At 38.0% G+C, this 23,419-nt stretch overlaps 2 protein-coding genes across 2 annotated transcripts; one reads left to right on the top strand and one right to left on the bottom strand.

The window, feature by feature from the left end:
• The first annotated feature begins 363 nt into the window (after positions 1 to 363).
• Positions 364 to 15,943, top strand: pold1 (polymerase (DNA directed), delta 1, catalytic subunit). The gene is made up of 27 exons (XM_056239836.1): positions 364 to 562; positions 1,397 to 1,594; positions 2,520 to 2,633; positions 2,726 to 2,866; positions 2,954 to 3,079; positions 3,603 to 3,771; positions 6,094 to 6,208; positions 6,293 to 6,422; positions 6,840 to 7,006; positions 7,828 to 7,932; positions 8,095 to 8,235; positions 8,331 to 8,441; positions 8,567 to 8,758; positions 8,849 to 8,937; positions 9,795 to 9,911; positions 10,035 to 10,148; positions 11,093 to 11,240; positions 11,321 to 11,416; positions 11,502 to 11,639; positions 13,732 to 13,907; positions 14,108 to 14,260; positions 14,695 to 14,797; positions 14,876 to 15,008; positions 15,252 to 15,365; positions 15,458 to 15,510; positions 15,618 to 15,715; positions 15,839 to 15,943. The coding sequence occupies exons 1-27, from the start codon at positions 379 to 381 to the stop codon at positions 15,924 to 15,926; spliced, it is 3,513 nt and encodes a 1,170-aa protein (XP_056095811.1). The 5' UTR covers positions 364 to 378; the 3' UTR covers positions 15,927 to 15,943.
• Positions 15,944 to 17,133: 1,190 nt separating this feature from the next.
• On the bottom strand, positions 17,134 to 22,378 carry zgc:55558 (GTPase KRas). The gene is made up of 5 exons (XM_056239832.1): positions 22,062 to 22,378; positions 21,359 to 21,470; positions 20,417 to 20,595; positions 19,847 to 20,006; positions 17,134 to 18,186 (listed from the first exon to the last, which is right to left on the bottom strand). Exons 2-5 carry the CDS (start codon positions 21,467 to 21,469, stop codon positions 18,073 to 18,075), a joined length of 564 nt encoding a protein of 187 aa, XP_056095807.1. The 5' UTR covers position 21,470; positions 22,062 to 22,378; the 3' UTR covers positions 17,134 to 18,072.
• Positions 22,379 to 23,419: the final 1,041 nt, after the last annotated feature.

The following is a 23,419-nucleotide window of genomic DNA, read 5'->3' as shown; positions in this document are numbered from 1 at the left end:
TCTTGTCTGTCTGTCTGTCTGTCTGTCTGTCTGTCTGTCTGTCTGTCTTGTCTGTCTGTCTGTCTGTCTGTCTGTCTGTCTGTCTGTCTGTCTGTCTGTCTGTCTGTCTGTCTGTCTGTCTGTCTATCTATCTATCTATCTATCTATCTATCTATCTATCTATCTATCTATCTATCTATCTATCTATCTATCTATCTATCTATCTATCTATCTATCTATCTATCTATCTATCTATCTATCTATCTATCTATCTATCTATCTATCTATCTATCTATCTATCTATCTATCTATCTATCTATCTATCTATCTATCTATCTAAACTGTTTTTAATCACTTTTCTTAATGACGACCCTCTTAACATGGCAGCTATCGTCGTCCATGAAGGCGAATCACTTCCTTCTTTTTGACCAATTGCAGTCCTCCGTGGACCTACGCAATTTTACCGGGAAAACGAAAACGGATGTTGCTCATGTCCGGTGGAAACTGACATTCAACACTGTGAAGTGGCGGGAGATTTATCTAGTGCATATATGGAGTAATAGAGCTCGAGCTGCAATAAAAGGTGAAATATTATGTATTTATTCCGTTGCTAGAGTTCACCTCGATATCTGATGCAGCTTATTTTTGCGATGTTGCATGAATTAGCTGACTCTTTATTGTTTGTAAATTGCTAACATGTTTGCTACGTTTCTTGTTTGTCCAGTTCGCCTAGTAACGTTATATTATTTAAAACGCAATGTGAAAATAAACTGTATTCTTTTGATTGCTGAATTACAAGTTACGATTAATTATAGGTAAAATAATAAGAGTGTGAAAAAGTTATACAATAGGCCTATAACTTGTGTACAATGCTTGGGAAACGAAATATGAATGTTTATGCACATTGATTTTTAGTATGTTGATTCAACCTAAAGACCCTCTCAGATCATCAGAAATTGCTTCTTAATGTTTTATAAGTAACGTCAACATGTCTGTCTAACAAACAAATAGTAAGCAGCTTGTTGAAATACTCAACAAGTTTGTACGTTTGTTTCATTAGCCCCGCCCCTTTTATGTAAATGATGTAGTCAGGCACTCCATTTTAATGTTATTGTTCTAAATTTTGATGTTATTCTTTAGCTTTGAGAGTTGAGCTAAGACGTTTAATTATGTAAGTTAGCGTGTCGTGTACCATATCTTTATTATATTCCTTTATACTCTATAAATAATTTGTTATAGCCTACATATTCTGTATTCCACACATATTCAGTTGACAATATAGAAGTGATCCTTTGTAAGTGTTTTGTTGTTGTTGCTTTTTTTGGTTTCAACTTACAGAGTCATCTCAGGACGTTCGTAAGTGTTTTTGAGTGTTTAATTTGCTCATCAATTCAAGAGTTGAAATTGTTTTTGCAAGGCTGCTTCAGAATGGACTTTAAAAGGCGCAATGGAGGCCCTGGAATGGGCGGGGCTTCACAGGCCAAGAAGGGGAAAATTAGCACAGAATGGGAGGATAGTCCCTCCCAGTTTGAAGAGGAACTTGCTCTATTTGATGAAATGGAAATGGAGGTGGAGTCAGGGGAGGGCCAAGCCGGCCATGATGTCATTCCAGTGGGTAAGTATGTTTTGTCTGTTTTTTTAAATTAAATTAATTATCATTATTATACACAAAAATATTCAAAACAACATACCAACTGATGCATACAATTACAGTACAAGCAAAAAAAAGAAAAGAAAAAAAGAAGCCAATTCCATAATCCTAATCTTAGAACAGAAAATGCATGAACCAGATTATATATATATTTGAGGTGTAATAATGCCCTCATGTCACGATTTGATACATATCACGATACTGAATTCACAATACAACATTATTGCGATACTCTAAGACATGTGGTAAAAGCCAGGTTAACAAAAAATGTACTGTTGATTAAAATGCTAAATTTCATATTACATTGGGAGTGGAAATGAATAGGCTTGGACTTGGTGCTGTTTCTAAAGCTGACGAATATGCTTGCACTCTGTCACTGACTAGATATATTTAAAATAATGTATGCCATTTGGCACTATCAGGACCCACAAATATTCCCCCATTGCATTAATATACATTATATTCAACATTATATATAGTAATTTAATGTACTGTAGTACTGACACTAAAACTCGGTAAACTAATTTTTTCCTCAAATAAATTTTCATTTTGGGTGAACTATACACAATTCAGATTGTCACTATCCACGATACATATTGTTGTACTATTGTATTGCGATATATTATTGTGACACCCCAATATATATATAATCATAAACTAATTGACAATTATTTTATTAATTTTCTCACAAGGTTCCCACATCTCGTTAAAAGCTTCTACTCATAGAATTGCACCTTGGATCATATGGTTAGATTGTATGGTTAATTTCCTTATATTTCCAGTTTTGGAGAATGATTCTTATTTTTTATTTAATTAGACTTTTTTAGGAAAAACATTACTCTAACTTTGTGACCCTTGACCTTGACATGATCTACCTTCTTTTGCTCAGGTGAGTTATTCTCTGCTGATCTTAATCCACGTTGGAAACGACCTCATGCACCGCCTCTTCAACCAAACTCAGACACACTCATTTTTCAGCAGATAGACCTGGATTACTACCTGGGTGAGACACACATGCTCTCTCACAGATGCACACACAAAAATTCATGATTTCATCCAGACCTCTCCGTCAATGTGCTGTCGTCTGGTGTTTAGGATCTGCGGTAGCAGGTATGCCTGGGCAGGTACAGGGCAAAGTGCCCATAGTACGTATGTTTGGTGTGACGGACAGTGGAAATAGCGTGTGCTGCCACATTCATGGATTCGCCCCGTATTTCTATGTTCCTGCCCCCAACGGTGAGCCGCCAATTACAGGATGCTGCTCAGTGTCATTGCGATGTAGTGATTGATGATTGTCATGATTTCTCTCTGTGTCTCTCTCAGGTTTTACAAATGCACACTTGGCTGAGTTTCAGAGAGAGCTGAATTCTGCTGTATTGAAGGACATGCGCTCCAATAAAGACAACATGGCGGTCACTGTGCTGGCATTGGACATCACCACAAAAGAAAGTAAGTCATTTTAGTGTAAATGTGTGTTTTTTAAAGATTTTTAAAAATGTTTTTCAGAGAAGTCTTTTCTGCTCACCAATGCTGCATTTATTTAATCAAAAATACAGTAACACTAATATTGTGAAATATTATGACAATTTAAAGTACTGTTTTCTATTTCATATATATTTTCAAAGTGTAATTTATTCCTGTGATGGTAAAGCTGAATTTTCAGCATCATTACTCCAGTCTTCAGTGTCATGTGATCCTTCAGAAATCATTCTAATATGAAGATTTGCTGCTCAGAAAACAATATCTTATTATTATTATGTTGTAACGGTAATATTTTTGTGCAAACCATGGTACATTTTGTCATTCTTTACTGTCACTTTTTATCAATTTAACATGTCCTTGCTGAATAAAAGTATTTTTTTCTCTTTTTTTTTTTTCAAAAAGAGAAGTCCCAAACATTTAAAGGTAGTGAAAATGGAACTGTTTGTATGACTTGTTTGTAGCTGACTGACTTTTCCATATTTGCACTAAGGTATGTATCATTACCATGGAAACCGACCTCAGGACTTTCTGCGCATTACCATGGCGATGCCACGTCTGGTTGCCCCAGCGAAGCGTATCCTGGAGCAGGGCTTTAAATTTGCCAATTTCGCCACCCAGAGCTACCAGGCTTTTGAAGCCAACATCGACTTTGAGATCAGGTGAATGTTTGTGTGTACTTGAACGTTTCTGAAACTGGTGATTAGATCTGCACGATTAATAGTCAAAAGATCGCAATCTCGATTCAAACATCCATGCGATCTTATTCCTTAATGACAGCAATTCGGCCTTTGACAAGTACGATCACAGCAAACATTGAAATCTGCGTTGGTGCACCCGTTGACTCAGAGAGAACAGGGGCACGTTCAAGCTCAAACCGGTGTGCGAAACGGTGTGCAACGGGGTTTGAGATACACTTTCTTTTGTTTGGTGGGTGGGCCCAATCAGCAGCAACATGCATATAAACCACGCGGTATTAAAGAGACAGCTCGCACAATGGGTCCAAGTAAAGTCGTTTACAAATGTGTCCACTGCAGCTCGGTATACGCAACAATTTAAGCTATTAGAAGACATGTTTGTCATTTCATCCTGAAATGCGAGGCAAATGTTGGATCACAATAATTAGGAACTACAGTTTCCACAAATTCCTTCACTCGATTGGGATGTTCTCTTTTATTCTGGACGGCAAGGGCAGTGACTGTAACATCGAGCGTATTTTGCAGTATTACACACATATTTATACCGATTTCATTAGGCTGTGAAAATTCTTCAAAAAGAACACAAAGAATGGCCTTCTCAGCTGCCATAGTTGCAACTCTTGCGTCATCAGAACAGGGTGTTCAACATACCACCGTTTCCGTTTAAAAAACCTTTTGCAACTTTTTGTCGGGGCTGAACGCAGCCCTGTTGTATTGTAGCTATAGGTCTTAAACAGCTTCACAAAGCCACGTTCACACAGCAGCAGAATACGGTTGTCAGTCCTGTATTCGAGTCCTTAATACGGTTACGTTCACACACAGTTCAGTCATTAGCGGGAGCAGAGTCGTTCAGCCCTATACGCACACTACGCAAGTTGCGTAGCACCCCGCAAATTACTCAAGGCCCCTCCTCCCCCTCGTGTCAAAGGAAAAAAATGAGAGTGAATTGTGGGAACAGCTATCAGGTAGACTTGTGTTCTCTCCTCTCCAAGTTTGATGTCAGCAAAGAACAGTAAAGTTAAGTTGATGTGCATCTCTCTCTAGTCTGTCTAACCCAGCTGGGCAGTGCATCTTTTGGTCTTTCTGTGTCTTGCTTGCTAATGCCGGCCACTTCCAGGGCTGTGTTCTGTGACTTTGTGCCTGACAAAAAAAAGTCAGAGTGAAATACAACTAGGCTATTTATTACATTTGATAAACGACAAAGGGCAACTGTGTTTGTTTATAAACTGCAGCTCGGAAAAGATAACCGCGTCGCGCGTTAACATGCATTCATATGCGCATGCACGAAATGAAACGTGCACTTTCCAGCAAAACATCTGTGGGGACCAGTACAATATGGGCGTGATGGCACTCCTCATTAGGTGCACATACTTTTAAAACAATTATCTAGTCTCCAAGTCAAGGTTTAGTTAAAACTCTGCAATAAAGCAAGATGGAAAACAATGTATTGACATTAACTATTGATATATAGGCTATATTGCATTTAAAATGTTGATTGGCTGGATATACTGGCCAATATGGATGCACATCCCTCAGTAAATAATAACTATCAAGTATTGCTTGTATCATTTAAAACACAGTGACATCCAATGGCTAGCCATTTTAGCTTTTATTCATTCACCGGATGCATTTTTGATATCAATAATTAAATTTGTACTTTTTAAAATGTGAATTATTGATATTAATATAAAATATGTCTATTTCTGATATCAGGAATTACATTTTCATTAGTACTAACTAAACGAGGGAGGATTGTAGTGGGAGAACTGGGGTGGCAGGTGTGACTGTGGCAATGGCAAATGGTTTACATGGCTCATGGGTCAGATTTTTGCTTAGAGCCCCAGGGAGGTCAGGATCGGCTCTGAGCGGGAGTGACGGCCGCATTCTAGAACCAAACTCACAATCGTAAATTTTCAGGACTCACAACCACATTCTCACGCGCTGTGAAAACGGAACAGGACTGGACAACTAGTCTGCCACATCATACAGTGCGAGAGAGCCACTCTGTCATTGAATAAAAAAAAAAAAGGTTTAATTCAAATTAGTAAATAATACTTTAATAGACTGCAGCAATTAATGCTTTGTCAGAACCTCAAGTAAATTATTATTTTTTATTTAGTTGTCTGTTCAAAATCGTAGGAGAATCGTGATCTCTTTTTTTCTCAAAAAAAAATGTGATTCTCAATTTATCCAGAATTGTGTGGCTCTACTGGTAATGTGTGGTAGACATTGTTTGCTTGACCTGATAAAGCACGTAAGGTCTGCATTATGTGCATGTGATGGCAGGTTCATGGTGGACAGTGATGTTGTCGGTTGCTGCTGGATTGAGCTTCCAAAAGGGAAGTACAGGGTGAGGGAAGAGAGAAGTGAAGGACAGACCGATTCAAAATATCCAGGAAAGGTAAAAAGAAAAACAACAACAACTACAGTCACTTAAGGTATTAGAGTGATCCATTGAATTGTCTTTAATTGATTTCTCTCTCAGGTTTCCCTGTGTCAGTATGAGGTGGATGTGGCATGGAATGATCTGGTCAGTCATCCAGCTGAAGGAGAATGGCAGAGGATCGCTCCACTCAGAGTCCTGAGCTTTGATATTGAGTGTGCTGGCAGAAAAGGTGTTTGTTTAGGCATTATACCTTCTGTTTAAGCTTAGCTTAATCTAATTTTGCTGCATTGGATTGTTTGACTTCCCATAAAACCATTTGGTAGAAAGTTGTGAAATTTGCCACATTGATATCAATATTTCATTTGGAAATTTTGGGATCAATCAAACTCTTTAGCGCCCACAAGTTAAACTTTTCATTGTTTTAGTTAGTATACATATATATATATATATACATACATACACATCCTGCATCTTTTTAGAGATTTTTGATGTACCAAACCACTTGTCTATGTAATTACCAAACTAATTGTGTCATTGCCACCATGTGCAATTAGTGTGCTTGTTCTTGGCCTTGTAATTGCCTGCAAATAAAACTATTATATCTTGCTGCGTAACTAACTGAACTGTTTGTGTGTGTGTGTTACAGGTGTGTTTCCAGAGCCGGAGATCGACCCTGTGATTCAGATCGCCTCTATGGTGCAGCGTCAGGGAGAGAAGGAGCCGTTTATCCGGACAGTCTTCACCTTACAGAGCTGTTCCAGTATAGTGGGCTCCCAGATTCTCTGCTTTACTCAGGAGAGGCAGCTACTGCAGGTACGTGCTCACAGATTCTCCAACTATACTTAAATGGAAATGTTTACATATGTATTTTCTCCAAAAATGTAAATGTACATGGTGGCACTTCAGGGCTGCCCCCTAAAAGTCGACAAAATTTTAATCAGTCGGTTAGTCGCAGAAAATAAAAACTGGTCCTTGCGGTAATATGTCGGGCAGAAAATCCAAAGTGTGGGAACATTTTGAGATGGACCACAAAAAGGTGACATGCGATCTTAAACATGACAAAACGTACATAGTAGCCTAACTTTAGCCACTTTACATTTATATTTTAAATGGGCGCTCACTCTATTGTTAATATTATTGTGATATAATTTTAGGCACATATCCAAGTTTGGTAGCTAAATTAGTACCGCACTTCCTGCACTACATGTTTAACTTAACTTCCACGAAGACCGGCTTCATTGTGAGCAACACAGAGCTCACTTTATTTTCCCCTACATCATTGACAAACTCTTATCTGACCTTTTTCTTAAAATGCAAAGAAATTACAACTGAGAGTCAGGTATAGCCTAATTGTCCACATTGTTGTAGCGTTTCAGTTATGTGTTTTTATGTAATGCCTATTTATTTTGTTTGTGTTCGGACCTCTGAGTTTTTATTCAATGTTAAAGCTGCTTGTGCTTCGGCCTGATTATGTTTGGACTCTTTAAGTGTTTTGGTTTTCTGTATATTTATTTACTTGGTTATAATTATGTCCTACATTTGTGTAATAAAACAAATATCTATCTATCTACACCCACATATACACACAAATACTCACAAATATGTAAATAAATATATATGTGTGATTATATCAGAGTTGGGGTGAGTTTATGAGGACAGTGGATCCTGACATCATCACTGGCTACAATATCCAGAACTTTGACTTTCCGTACCTCCTCAACAGAGCTGCCACCTTAAAGGTAAAGTGTTGTTGTATGTTTTAACACAAAAAATAAATACAAATCTTTGTCTTTTTGGTGGAAAGTGAACAAACCCAGTGATTGCACATGTCAGAAAGGCGTTTTATTATAATTCAGGCAGGGGATTTATGATTTGAGTCGCTTGTTTTTCTGTCTCCGTAGGTGAATATGTTCCCATATCTGGGTCGTGTGTGGGGCATCAAATCCGTTCTGAAAGACTCCAACTTCCAGAGCAAACAGATGGGTCGCAGAGAGAACAAAACTGTGAATATGGAAGGACGTGTGCAGTTTGACCTATTACAGGTACGCACACTTAAACTCAGACTCGCACGTTGTTTCATCAGATTGATTCATGACCGCTCATGCTGTGACTCACCAAGTTTTTTCCTCTGTTGTAGGTGTTGCTGAGAGATTATAAACTGCGCTCTTACACACTAAACGCCGTCAGTTTCCATTTTCTGCAGGAGCAGAAGGAGGATGTGCAGCATTCCATCATCACAGATCTACAGGTACAGCCAATCAGATCTCTGTTCTACTCTTATAGCCAATCCGATCCCTCAACTCCATCTAAGACATCTGGAGTCCAGTAAACCCTCAGAAAACTTGTCTTTCCTCTCTCCTTATTTTTGATTAGAATGGGAATGAGCAGACCCGCAGGCGTTTGGCTGTATACTGTCTGAAGGATGCGTATCTGCCCCTGCGCTTGCTGCAGAAGTTGATGTGCGTCATTAATTACATGGAAATGGCCAGAGTAACTGGGGTGCCCCTGACTTACCTGCTCTCTCGCGGACAGCAGATTAAAGTGGTTTCACAGCTCCTGAGACAGGTCTGCGCATGTCTATCTGTAACATATGTTAATGTAACAAGCCTAGCCAACATTTAATGTTTATGGCTTTATGATTGTTTTATTGTGTAGGCTATGAAGCAGGATCTGGTGATGCCAGTGGTGAGGGTAGAGGGAGGGGAGGACTATACTGGAGCCACTGTCATAGAACCAGAGAAAGGGTTTGTACCCACTTTTGTGACCAAATTCTCATTCTCAAATCAGAGTATAAGTAAATTGCATATCTTGAGTTCTATTAGAAAAAAAAGCAATCATCAGAAAGTACTTAAACACGCTTCTGTTCACAAGTTTGGGGTTTTGTTGAGAAATTAGCTTTCATTCAGCGAGGATGTATTAAATAGATCAAACGTTACAGACAAAAAAAAAATATATATATACTGTTACAAAAGATTTCAATTTGAAATAATTGCTGCTCTTTTAAACTTTCTATTCTTCAAAGAATCCTGAACATTTTTATTATGTTTCCACAAACATTGAGCAGCATAACTGTTTTCAACATTGATAATGGTGAGAAATGTTTCTGGAGCATCAAACCTTCATATTAGACTAGTTTTTGAAGGATCATGTGACACTGAAGACTGGAGTAATGATTCTGAAAATTCAGCTTTGCCACCACAGGAATAAATTACATATAAATATTAAAACAGTTATATTCAATTGTACACAATACTTAAAATTATTACCTTTTTACTGATATTTGTATCAAATAAATGCAGCCTTGGTGAACATAAGAGACTTCTTTTAAAAACATTTAAAAAAAAATCTTACTGACTCCAGACCTTTTAACAGTAGTGTAAATAAATAAATAAAAGTACTTAAAGAGATTTATTTATTACATTTCTAGTGAATGACAACAGATTCTTGCCGTTTTTTTCTTCTTCTGATAGTTAAAAACAAAATTGACATTAACTTGGATGTTGGTACTATGTAATGTTGTTAAATTGAAGCAACATTTAAGTTTTGTAGATGATTCCCTTTGTAGATGATTCACAAATGCAAAAGCTGTATGTGTTTACAGGTATTACAGTGTTCCTATAACAACTCTGGATTTCTCCTCACTGTATCCCTCCATCATGATGGCTCACAATTTATGTTACACTACTCTCCTGCAGAAGGGCCAGGTGGACAAACTGGGGTGAGAGGAGTGTTTAATGTGATGTTCAGTTTTTTCTTTGATTTGCATGAATTTTAATTGTGATGTTCTCCATTTTGTGACTAATTAAAGCTGTGCTACTTTTTTGTGTGCATACGTTTTTAGTCTGGCTCCAGAGGATTTCATCAAGACCCCCACTGGTGATCTGTTTGTGAAGAGCTCTGTGAGGAAGGGCCTTCTACCTGAGATCCTGGAAAACCTGCTGGGCGCCAGGAAAAGGTGATCAATTCAACAACAAAAAATTAAGATTGAATAAACGTCTATTATTCAAAACCAAATAGTTCTATGTAATTAAAAATTAGTGCTGTCAGTCGATTAAAAAAATTAACTAATTAATTGCACATTTTTCTGTAATTAAGCGTGATTAATTGCACCTAACATTAAAATTTTCAAATGCCTATATTTGAAATATTTGTTTAATGGCATCTTTTTATGAAAGAAGGCCAGTATCACTGATACCAATACTGCTTCTGATGTCTCTATGAAATAAAATTTTTTGCTCAATTTTAGCCGTAATAGCCATTCAGCATTACAGTAAAATTAAAAGCTATCAATTTTAGCATAAAAAAAAAATATAACAACATTTAATTTAATTGAACTTAAAACAACCTTCACATAAACCCATTGTAATAAATGTCACATTTACCAATGCCCTTCAATATATCAGGGCTCAATTTTTCCTCTTGGCCCAGTCAGACCAGTTCAGAATTTTACTTCCCCTGTCAAAATGCACAAAAAGTTATTGTTTTCATTGTTTCTGACCCATGTAACCTTGTAAACAGTGCTTTAAGATTTTCAGGTAGGTCTAACAGGTATAGGATATATACAGAAATTGAATAAAGAATCAAACACTTCAGTCTTCACTGCTTAAATTATAAATTAAATATAGATGAATCCTTATTAAAGCTACAAAAGTTATTCAGTCAAGAGTAGTGAGTGAGTGATTTTCTTTTTTCTTTAGTTTTTTTATTAACATTAGTCATTAAACACTACACCAGGTTTATTAGGCTGCTGTCACTTTAAGACCTGCCGCACATGACGCCGATCTGACGTGCATCCCATTTTCTCGTTAAAATCGCGTTAAATATTTTTAATGCGTTAAACTGAAAAATGACAGCCCTATTAAAAGCTATTGTTGTACCCATTATTTGTTGTGCCTCTAGGGCGAAGGCAGAGTTGAAGAAAGAGACGGACCCCTTTAAAAAGCAGGTGCTGGACGGAAGGCAGTTGGCTTTGAAGATCAGTGCGAACTCAGTATATGGGTTCACTGGGGCTCAGGTGGGCAAACTGCCCTGTTTGGAAATCTCACAGGTCAGTTTCAGCACTCACACATGGGTAAATAGTGTCAGCTTTAGACAGAGATGCTTTAAGTTCCTCTCTTTCATCTGTAGAGCGTCACAGGCTTTGGTAGGCAGATGATTGAACAGACCAAACAGCTTGTGGAATCAAGATACACAATCTCTAACGGTTACCAGGCAGATGCAAAGGTATTTAATGGCATAAATGTTGTTGTTTTTTTGCCTTCGTTCCAATGCACTGACAATATGTAGTATTTCATCAAATGCGTTTCAGGTTGTCTACGGAGACACAGACTCTGTGATGGTGAAACTAGGTGTTGCCACAGTGCAGGAAGCAATGAATCTGGGAAAGGAGGCAGCTGATTGGGTCTCCTCCCACTTCGTTCCACCAATCAAATTAGAGTTTGAAAAGGTACAGGAAGCATGCCAAGATTTCGTAACAGATGCCATCTAATGTTATTATGGTAACACTTTATAATACGGTTCCATTAGTTAACTACATCTTTTAAAGGTGGGGTAAGCGATATTTCAAAAACCCTGTTGGACATTGTTGATATTTGAAATCAACCCAAACAAACACACCCCTCTCTTCATTGCTCCGCCTCCAAAACTCACACTCCAATCCTAACCGCCCTGCTTCGAGTCGGTCTCGAACCCCGATTCCCCGGGAATGCCAGGCGAGTGTACTAACAATAACGCTAAACACAGCATTCTCTAGCAGTCGTCAGCGCGACTCTAGTCTCAGACTCAGACGTGTGACGCCCACGGACCGTTGGCTGAATGTCTGATGCATATGGCACACTTTTCTGGAAACACTTCAGGAGTTTCAAAGTCGTGACCTGATTGGTTGAATTCTACAGGATGTCCGCGAGACGTGTGTGTCGCGTTCTTTAACGGTCCGCCTGGAAACAAATGCCGTGACGAAAAATAAAATGCAGATGATGAACGAATGAGAAAGAAGCACAAAAACATGTACGTACAGTACACAATAGTAATTACAAACAAGAGTTGGTTGTTAGTTGCCAACAGCACAGCAGCTCCAGACAAACAATGACACTCAAACCCAGTGTTACTCACCTGTGGAGCCGAATCAAAGCAACATCCGCGTCTGTTTTAGGCCTTTCCACTTAGCTCTCTCTGGCGCTGGACAGCGTTTCTAATATTAACACGGGTCCTAAAGCTCTGGCCCAGACATGACCCTTTATTCTCCAGTGATGTCTTCTGAGCTTTTCTCTCCTGTATTGTCTCATCTCTCTTTCTGCAAATCTCCCTCTTGCCCTTTCTCTCTCCTCCACCGTCATACGCCTCTAATGCTGATTGGCTACACGTTTGTTTGTGTGTCGGTCCGACTAACTTCCAAACAGCGTTTTTCAAATATCGCTTACCCCACCTTTAACATGAGCTAACTATGAAACATGCAATTATTAATCTTAGTTAATGTTAATTTCAGCATTTACTAAAACAGAATTAAAATCTAAAGTTGTATCTGTTAATGTTATCTAATCCATCGGTTCCCAACAGGGGGGTCGCGGCCCACAAGGGGGCCTCAGCGAGCTCTCTGGGGGGTCGCGTCATAATTTGAAAAGTTTTGAGCAATGAGCATTAAATAAAAGTCCTTAACTTTTTTCTGTTCAAAATGTATATAATGAGCGAGTTCATCATGAATCCATCAATCCGTGTTTTTGTCTTATCCTGAACCACTATGGTACAGCTATAATAAGTGTTTACATTGGGGCTATTTTACACTGGTTCGGATCGCTGCCGCTGCGGAGTAGCCCAGTACCTGCGTGACTCGTCATAGACGTACACAGAGAGATGTAGTTCCGGCTACAATGTTCTTCCGAAAGACGCATTATTCTGTTAATAAACGCAAGTTTATTATCGCTCGCTATTGTGCCAAAAGCGTAAAAAATAAAGCCTCACATTGATAAAGCCTCACAAATAACTTGCAAGTATTGAGGCCCCAGACAGCAGTCATTTAGTAATTGCCTATATTCTTTCTTTTTTTTACCTACACACCAGTGTGAATATTTGTTTTTGCATTTCAAATAGGGCCAATATATAGGCTTCTCCTAGGCTTACGTTTTTAAAATTACAAAGGGCCTACTGATGTTTTTGTTACTGTATTTTCAATATTATAGCCTATTATTTGTGCATAAACATATCTGGTTATAGTAAACATACATTTGTTTGAAAACAACATTTTGTCATCCTTGCTGCAAGCTTACAAGAGCGATAATATCATTAAATGTGAAGGGGGGCCCTAAAATATTTTCTTGGGAAAAAGGGGGTCTCAGACAAAAAAAAGGTTGGGAACCACTGATCTAATGGACCTGAGCTAACACGAACTTACAATGAACAGTTGTATTTTTATCAACTATTAAACACTGTAACAAATGCATTGCTCGTTGTTAATTAATGCTAGTTAATGCATTAACTAATGGTACCTTTATTGTAAAGTTAATTATCCTTAATAACTTCTCTGTCTCATTCACATTTTTCAGGTTTATTACCCATATCTGTTGATCAATAAAAAGAGGTATGCCGGGCTGTATTTCTCTTCTGATGCTGAACATCATGATAAGATGGATTGCAAAGGAATAGAGACTGTCAGACGAGACAACTGCCCTCTAGTGGCCAACCTTATCAACACATGCCTCCAAAACATCCTCATTGACAGGTACAAACATTGCCACACTCAGAAAACCACCATGCGCTCGTATACGCAACAGTGACGCACATACTAGCATGCGTAATAGTGAAGACATGACTCTACAAGCCTTACTAAAAGCCTTTTTTGTTAATGTTCTAAGGGCAACACCATTCATATACCAACATGCACATTAATTCACAGGAATAATAATGTGTGTTGTGTTTCAGAGACCCTGATGGAGCAGTAGCCCATGCTAAAGAGGTGATCTCTGACCTTCTGTGTAACCGCATTGACATCAGTCAGCTGGTCATAACTAAAGAGCTGACACGTACCGCACAGGAGTATGCCGGCAAACAGGCCCACGTCGAACTTGCCGAGAGGTGTGTGTTCTTATTATCTTGACTGTTAATTCATACCTGCAATTCATACAAAATTCGCCATTCTGACATTGAAATAGGCTTTTCTCATGATACATGCAAATCCGAGGAGTTTGTATTTGGTGTGGGGGAGGGTTAAATGAATGTATATCTGAACGGGACTGTCTTCAGAAAAATTTTGGTGGCTTTTTTTTCATCGTGCCTCTTTATGATGCTTTATAAAGTAGTGTTTATAAGCGAAGCACTGTTTAGTGTAGCCACTGTATTTCTGCTTTTCCATTAGCGCCACTTGCATTCAGAGTGAATTTGCCTTTTCATTCAGCCTGTTTTTGTTCAGACCAATTATACATAACATACAGGGGCGCCTTCAGATAACCAGACTTTGCAGGTATGGAATTATTGAGCATTTAACCACTTTCCACCAACATGGGTTTCAGGATGCGGAAGCGTGATGCCGGTAGCGCTCCAAACCTCGGAGATCGAGTTCCGTACGTCATCATCAAAGCAGCAAAGGGAGTGGCGGCATATATGAAATCAGAGGTCAGTATTGTGTATTGTCTGTTTTGATGTGGCTGATTTTCTGTACTGTAGTTATAACTGCCGAGTTCTGTATCTCAGGACCCCATCTATGTGCTGGAGAACAACATCCCTATAGACACGCAGTACTACCTGGAGCAACAGCTTTCCAAGCCTTTACTGCGCATCTTTGAGCCCATACTGGGAGAGAGCAAAGCTGAGAGTGTATTACTGAGTGAGTATCATCTTCTATTACGCCTACAAACCCAGGATGTTTAAAGTCGGCTCGAAATGAAAATGGTTTGCGAAACTACTGTTCATTCATGTTTTTAGTGCAGTCAGTCATTTCTATTGTTTTGTGGTATATAGCCTTTTTATCTCATCACATTCAAATAAAACTGCAAACTGTGGTAAAATAGAATTTCTTTCACCGTGCCTCAGAGCTGGTGATAAACCGTTTTTTGCTGTGCTGTTCCAGAGGGAGATCACACACGCTGTAAGACGGTCTTGACATCCAGGGTCGGTGGTCTCATGGCTTTCGCTCAGAAAAGAAGCACTTGCATTGGCTGCAGAGCTGTGCTCAAAACTGATGGTATGTATCAAGTGTGTGTGTGTTGGGCTAAACTGGAGCTTCAGTAGTACCACAAATCACAAAACTCTGCATCTGATGGTTTTCCTCTTCAGTGGCCGTATGCGACTTCTGCAAAAAGAGAGAGTCTGAGCTTTATCAGAAAGAGGTGTGTTTTTTTTTTTTTATATATACAAATCCTGGCAAAATTATCTTCGTACGTTGGGCAAAATATATTCTTACTGTTGCTGAAGATTGTCCATGTGTGTCTTTTAGATTGCTCATCTGTCAACACTAGAGGAGAAATTCTCTCGTCTGTGGACTCAGTGTCAACGCTGTCAAGGTTCACTCCATGAAGACGTGCTTTGTACCAGGTGTTTACACATGCACGTTAGGCCTACACAATACATTGAATATTCACTATATATTTTGAATGATTTTTTTTGGTGATAGTTGATATACCTGTGGTTCTAAATAATAATTTCTCTCTTTTTCAGTCGAGACTGCCCCATCTTTTACATGAGAAAGAAAGTGCAGAAAGATTTAGACGATCAGGAGAAGCTCGTTTCCCGTTTTGGCTGGTGATGGACGGGGATTTTTTCATCCAACATTCATCCTCTTACCTCAGTGAAGGAGTCTGTCACACTCCAGATTGTAAAGAATCTTCTTTTTTTTTTAGTGGTTGAATAAATAGTGCATTTTTGTAAAATTGTTGTTTTCTTTTGTCTGATTGAACATTATACTTGGATGTAATTTGACAATTTTATCAAATTCAGATTTTAAATGTCACAGTTATAATTTTTTTAAATATTTTTTTAAAATCATATCACTTCAAGTCATGGACATTTCTATTGTCAATATTCTTTATAATGCTTTGCTCTAAAATATTTCATCCGATAGAATAGTGATCCTTTACCATGAAGCTACTTTTGTAAAGAAAAAGAAAAAAAGACTACAAATAGAGCAGAGAACAAAATATTAAAATATCATCCCTAGCCAATATTTAATATAGCATTCATGCATGTTTGGGTTTCAGTCATTATAAGACTGGAGAATCTTTCAAGAATCTTCCTCAGGCAACCTAGATCATATGGATACATTAAATTAGGAATTAAAAGACAGAATAAACAAAGGGCTATTTCTTGTTCACAGTTCCTCGTTTTAACTTTAGGAACTGTTTTTGTCTCGTTTTACCAAGAGAACTTACTACTATACGTAGCCTTTTACAGCAGATACCTGATCACAATGGCATTGTGAGAATGACATATCAAAACTACACAAAAATCTGATTGCATCGGATTTTCTGAGAATATTCAGAAAAGTTGTTGCAACTGCCCTGGTATGACCGCAATAATTGTAACACGACATACCTGTTGTAACACCTTATAAAGCGATAACTGAGAAGTTATTGTTTCAACTACAATTGGACGTTTGAATATTAAGGAAAGCACACTGTCATCTAGCCAAAAGTCTCTTTATTCACAAAACATAACTACAGATGTCAATGTGGCAAAGGGAATGCATCAATCACAAGTTTTGGTCACATGTTTAATCTGAACCAAAATTATCACTGTCTGCTGTCAAACTAAAGAAACGGGAGAACAGTTCTCACCTTCCTCAACCAAGCCTCTTCACTGGTGGGAACATCTCTGGCATTTTACACACTTCATCATAATACATGAAATGGTAATGTCCAATATAATGCCGGTATGTGTAACGAAAAACGAAATCAAAACTTTTACAAAAATACAGAACTTTACCATGAAATACTGCAGGTTAAAAAAAAAAAAAATTAAGAAGAGAGCTTGATTTATTTTATTTTCATAATTATAGAAGGGCTACATTAAGTGAAGGACAGCTAAGTTTTAGTCCAAGCCATGACAACAACAGAAACCTGGGGAGAAATGGATTCTGGGAAGGTGATGAATGTATGAAATGTAAATTTTTGTACAAACTCCCCAAAAAGACAAAGCAAAAACTATGGAAATCCCCTTTAGATGATGAAATTACAGCATTTTTAGCAAGTACTGAAAATATTTGCTGGATAAATCCCACAATGCGTGAGGTGGAAACACTTTTTAAGGTGTGCAATACATCATGCTAGTGGTTTTGAATGTGGCGAACACTTGCTCTAATGTGCTTTCCCACAGGCCACAGAAACTTTAGGGGACTTCTTAGCTTCCTCATTCCCGACCACCGCTAACAGAAGCACGCGGCTTACACAGTTGGAGATAAGACATAAGGCTTACTTAAAAACAGTTACCCATTACCGACTTAAAGTATATCCCTTCACCACCTTATTCATTTGTTATAAGGGTCAAAGTTCCTTGCAGTCGTGGTTCTAAAGTACGACTGTAAAACTATGACATACGTCAGATCTTTTTAGCACAGAAGAGGAAGCAGCAGCGCAAGGTTGTCGAGTCCACTTAAGACTAAATTATCCAGCCGAATATGATAGTGCGAGGTCAATATATGTCTTTTCCAAAACAATTCCACAGTTGCATGGTTCTCATTGAGGTCTCATGCGCACATACATACATACATACAAACACATACAGCAGCCAATCAGGTTCCTATTCCTCAAAGGCTGGTTGGTGTAAGACACAAGGGGCAGTAAGAAAAGGAGATAGGATGTGTGTGTATGTGTGATGCTACAGTAGTGTATGCGTGTATGTGAGAATGTGTGACCTTGAGTGCATTGCTATCACAGGGGGGCTGTACGCGTGTATCGCTATAAAAGAGTGCAACGTCTCTGTGTGTGCTTTTTGCTCTTCTTATTGCTGCGGTTTGTCTCCTTGTATCTTCGGATCTCCCGCACAAGAGAGTAAAATGCCTCCTCAACTCCCTGTGGACAGAAAACAAGATAGATTTCGAATTAATGGTGCTTTATAGCAACAGCTGATTAATTTCAGTCAATCTGAGGAGAAATCACAAAAGTGTTGGTTTTATGTCAAAAAGTTTGTTGCACGTTATGAATAGGGATGTGCACGAGTACTCGGGTACTCAAGTACTTGGACGTGACAGCGACGATAGATAATGAAAACGATGATCGCCATGACTCCATGAAAAAAATATATTAATTTTTTTTTCTGGTTGGTTATTGCGGCATTATGAGCGGTCCCTGAGGTCTGATTGGTTAGCGTTAGACAGCATGCCGTCCAGACCAGCGAAATAAAGTGAAACTACGGATTTGAAAGCGCGCAGTAATGCCTGGAATCACTTTGATCATAAAATGGAGTTAAGTGCAAGATGTGTAGCGCCAATCTGCCATATACATAACATTGTAATGTGAACATTATAAAATGTTGTGAATTCCCTGTGCTTTAATTGCCCGTGTTTCAGCGCGTTGTTACGGGAAGAGCGCATCCCCAACGGGAGTAGTTCTGGCTAGCGTGTCACTTATTTCAAGTTCACTTGCTTCCATTTGTGCAGATACAAGCTGTAATGCTACGTTTATATTGTGTATCTAGGATATCGGAGTAATCTTGTCATATAGAACATGCTTCAGTTTACTGGTGTCCATTTAGCTTCACCTCATGCAGCTATTCCTTTTATGTTGATGTTTCTTGTTCGAAAACACTGATGGATTATTGATAATCTAGCGGTGTTATTTTTCTAGTCATATTTTCATGTTTTGATAGACATTTTTTTATTTGTCAACATTCATTTTCGCAACAGTGTCTTAACTAAAATATTTCATCACCACCATGACAGACATTGTGTGACTTCAGGTTTGCTGACATATTTCTGGTGGGTTGGGTTATGGTGAGCTTTTTAGAACCTCTAAATTTAACAAACTGCTGTGAATTATTCAGCTTGATTAGTGTGCCATATTTCTCCACCACTAATGTCTAATGCAGCAGCATTCATTCATTCATTCATTCATTCTTAGGGGCAATTCACACAGAACACATTTTGCTTTCAACTGTGCTGCTTTTCTATTATTTTTTCAAAGTAAAATGCACTACACGGATGTGTTTGTATGTTTTGCTCACATCTCGCGTCTTTTGCAGTGTCTCGTGCATAAAGTGTTTTAAAAATGTGGTAGTTCAACTTTTTTTTTTTTTTACGGGTCTAGGTTTTTGCGTTCGGTGTAAATCCATCATAATATCGCTGTTGTTCTGAATGATATGATGGTGTTCGGATCAACAGCACATTCCGTACACCAGTTCAATAAACAAGAAGTTAATATTGAGTAACTTATAAAGGCACAATATTGGTTCTCATTTTAGCTATGACATCAAAAATGATCCCAGACACAGTCAAAGCAGAATCAACTGTAAGTGGCCATTCACACAGAACATGTTTTTCATTTAAAAACACAAGGCATGTGAAACACAGGGCCCTGAAATGGAGAAAAAAAACACACACACTAGAAACAAAAGGCACAAGCGCAAAACCATCAAAAATGTCTGTCTTGCACATGATTGCATATAAACAGTGGAAAAGCAGCGCAGTGGAATGCATTTAAAAGTCCCTTGAACTTTAAAATCAGCTTCACCCACCTGTCGCGTCTTTGCAGACGTTTCAACAAACGGGACCCCGTAACTTCTGGCAAGCTCTTGAGCTTGACGTGACTCTACAGTACGTGAAGCCAGGTCACTTTTGTTTCCCACCAGCACCATCGGGACATTGTCACTGTCTTTGACACGGTTTATTTGCTCCCTGCACAGACAACACAAAACAAGGTTATTATTATTTTTTCACACAGCCTAATTTTTGAAATTCTACTAGGCCCTTCTCTAATGCCACACTGGTTTCTTTATTCAATTTCAAGGGACAAAAACGGAAGTCAGTACATTAAGAGTGTAGTGACTTCCTGCTGAATCGACCTGTAATTTTTTGCTCAAAAATCAATCTAGCAACTCTTCCATTTGATCATATTTTAAGTTTTCAGGAACCAAGAAGCTTTATTGGCAGTTAGATGACACAGACTGCATGCTTAAGAGGAATTGGTTGGGTCTAAGTCCACAAATCTCAAATAGAATATGTAAGTATTAAGTCTGAAAGACTATTTGATGGTAACCGATATACTTGATGTTAATTGGTTTGTCCATATGCGTTTGACTATGTACCTGTAAAGGTGTACGTCCTCAAAGGACTTGGCGTTGTTGATGGCAAAAACACAGAGAAAGCCCTCTCCTGTCCTCATATACTGGTCTCTCATGGCACTGTACTCCTCCTGACCTGCAGTGTCCAGGATGTCCAGCAAACACGTCTCCCCGTCGATCACAACCTGCTTTCTGTATGAATCCTGCATGGAATAGATGTAAAAAAGAAAGAAATTAGGGCCCTATGAAATCAGTTTTATTTTTTCCCCAAATTCCATTTGAATTTTTCTAAACTCTGATTCAGTGGTCAAATTAAACGTTAGTAATAGAAAAATTCATGAAACGTATACACTTTAAAGGTTTATAAAAAATAAAAAAAAATAAAAAAATTTAGGGCCCTATGAAATACGTTTTATTTTTTCTCAAATTCCATTTTATTTTTCCCAAAATCAATGTTATCTGTTTTAATTTTTCAGGATTCCATTGTAATGGTTTAAATAAATATTAATAATCAAAAAAGAATGTCTAATCAATTTAATTAATAAAACTGATGACATAAAACAACCAATTTATATTATTGTTATTATTATTATTATTATTTTTATTTTTTACAAAAATAGGACCATATGAAATGCTTTATTTTATTTCAGAAATTCTGTGTTGTGGATTTTTTTATATATATTATTTATTATTAAGAACATCTGGCAATCAAATGAAGGCATAAAATATTAACAATTTATTTAATCTTTGCAAATGTAATCAACTGAACATTAAGCAATTCCTTTTATTTTTGGCAAACAAAGTGCTGCACAACAATAGAGGTGATTATTCCTTAAAGGTTTCATAATTTTATTATTATTACTGTATTACCTTAAAAGGTACATTCTACTGTACAATAGTAATATGTGTGTCGATTTCTTTTTGCCAAAAAAAAAAAAGATCATCTTAAAGAAGGTGAACTCTTACCTCAATAGTGGGGTCATACTCGTCTACAAAGTGATTTTGAATGAGCTGGATGGTCAGTGCACTTTTCCCAACGCCACCAGCACCGACTACCACCAGCTTGTATTCTGTCATTCTGGATGGAAGAGAGAGAAGGGGGTTAGAAACAGGGGGTACAAAAATATTCTGACTGGATTTATTCAGCAACAACTTGTGAAAAGCATAACCTTTAGTGATACAAGCTAACTACTCTGAGTCTGATTGGTACACTTATATACATCATGGCAGAGTTAAAGGGCTGAACACAAAAGAAGATCTGCCACTATTCACTTTCATTGTATGGAAAACAACTGTAGTGAAAGTGAATGGGGACTTAGGCTGTAATTCTGCCTTTTGTGTTCCGCGGAAGAAAGAAAAGGCATACTGGTTTGGATCAACATTAGGGTGGGTAAATGATGACACAAGTTACATTTTTGGGTGAACTGTCCCTTTAATAACCGGAAAAGAACATACACATTACATAAGATGGTTAACTGAGATTTTAAAGTCGGTGCATTATGTCAACAAATCATATTCAAATATATTTAAGACCGAGGTTGAAGATAACGTTTACTCAGTTCTTATCTAATTTACTTAGCCGGCAAGTAACTTAGCACTAACTTTTATCTTTTTCTCAAGTGCTATCAACAGGTAAGGAGTTATTTATCGGCTTGTTTGTGTATTTTACCTCGCGTGTGGTTGTTAGATCAGTTCGGCTCGCCCAAACGAAGCGCTTCGAGATGAATTAGTATTGAATGAAGTCCAAGGATTAGCCCCTGAGCCTCATTACGATCGACCAGACAAACTAAACTCTCCCGAGAGTCGAAGACAGGACGAAATTATTCGGGCTGATGGATCTTCAACCGTGAAAAAAAAACCTATTAAGCTTCGTATTTGAACTATGTTTCTCCACTCTAATCAAATTTTACGATTACCCAAATAAATCCGCCCGTAGAGTCATTAGCTCCTCTCGGCTAAGACTCTCCCAGATTCATTGAGGGCGAGGAGCGAGGTGGGATCAGCGGAGGAGATGACCAATGAGATTTACTCTGCCCGTCGCGTTCTTAAATCCTATTGGGCGAGAAATAAACGGAAGTAAGGATTGACCAATGTCAGTGCAATGCCTCTTTCCAATTTCTCCATCATGTCCCGCCCCGTAAGTATGGGCCAATCAGGTTCGTTTAACATATTAAAAGGCCAGAGATGCACGTCAAACCATCAAAGGTCTCAGTAATCTGAATCTGTTAATACAGTTATAATGCTATCGCTGAACTTTTCACTTAGCTCTTATAAGAACATACAATATAGTTAGTGCTATTTTTGACTGTCAATGCATTTATAAATAATGCATTTCACAAATATTAATAATTGTATTATCATTTAGTTGTTACCTTTTACTGTCTATGGTTGTTACTTAATGCCTTCCTCAATGATTAAGGTATTAACCACCAAGGGTTAACGTAGTCAATTTGTAAAATCTAATAAAAAATCATTGTGTACAGTAATAAAACAAATTGTTTACTGTTTTTGCCTTTTCCCTTTTATTGTTATATCATCGATTTTTGTTTTAATGTGTGTAAATGTGTGTATGTCTGTAACAATGCTTTGGCGATGTAAAGCCTTTTTCCAACAAAGCTACTTGAAGCTTGAATCTGAATCTGGTCAAAAATCTAAAGCTCTCTTATTTATCTAGAGTTGACTCATTTTAACCACTAGATGTCACTGTCAACACGACACAAATCCCTCTTGTGTTTCCTATCTGAATGACAGATGGAAAGAGGGATTATCTTGGTGATTTTAGGCAAAGATTAGAGGACAGCAGATGCCCTCTGTGGATGGAGAGGAGCATGAGGGGAGAAAGGAGAGATGAATAAAGGTATAAGCAGAAAACCTGATGAGCGTGCATGTGGGCAAGTAATCAAAAGTGGTGCCGGTGAAAAAAAGAAGGAATTTTCATATTTTACAAAGTAGATTTATACAAACACACTGCCTAGTCTGTTGTCTAGAGCAGTGTCTTGTATCTTTTTGGATCAGTTATTAGTGCAA

Source organism: Rhinichthys klamathensis, unplaced genomic scaffold (assembly GCF_029890125.1).
Source record: "Rhinichthys klamathensis goyatoka isolate OS25496 unplaced genomic scaffold, OSU_Roscu_1.1 h1tg000571l_1, whole genome shotgun sequence".
NCBI lineage: Eukaryota > Metazoa > Chordata > Actinopteri > Cypriniformes > Leuciscidae > Rhinichthys > Rhinichthys klamathensis.
The sequence above is the reverse complement of the archived record's forward strand: the minus strand, read 5'-3'. Positions and strand labels throughout refer to the sequence as shown.

Coding starts and splice junctions, on each gene's coding strand:
- pold1 (XM_056239836.1), top strand. CDS start 379: ATGAAGGCGAATCACTTCCTTCTTTTTGACCAATTGCAGTCCTCCGTG. Junction 6,423..6,839: donor TGAGTGTGCTGGCAGAAAAG/GTGTTTGTTTAG, acceptor TGTGTGTTACAG/GTGTGTTTCCAGAGCCGGAG. Junction 8,442..8,566: donor CCATCATCACAGATCTACAG/GTACAGCCAATC, acceptor ATTTTTGATTAG/AATGGGAATGAGCAGACCCG.
- zgc:55558 (XM_056239832.1), bottom strand. CDS start 21,469: ATGACAGAATACAAGCTGGTGGTAGTCGGTGCTGGTGGCGTTGGGAAA. Junction 20,596..21,358: donor AGTATGACCCCACTATTGAG/GTAAGAGTTCAC, acceptor TATTCCATGCAG/GATTCATACAGAAAGCAGGT. Junction 18,187..19,846: donor CGTCTGCAAAGACGCGACAG/GTGGGTGAAGCT, acceptor TTCTGTCCACAG/GGAGTTGAGGAGGCATTTTA.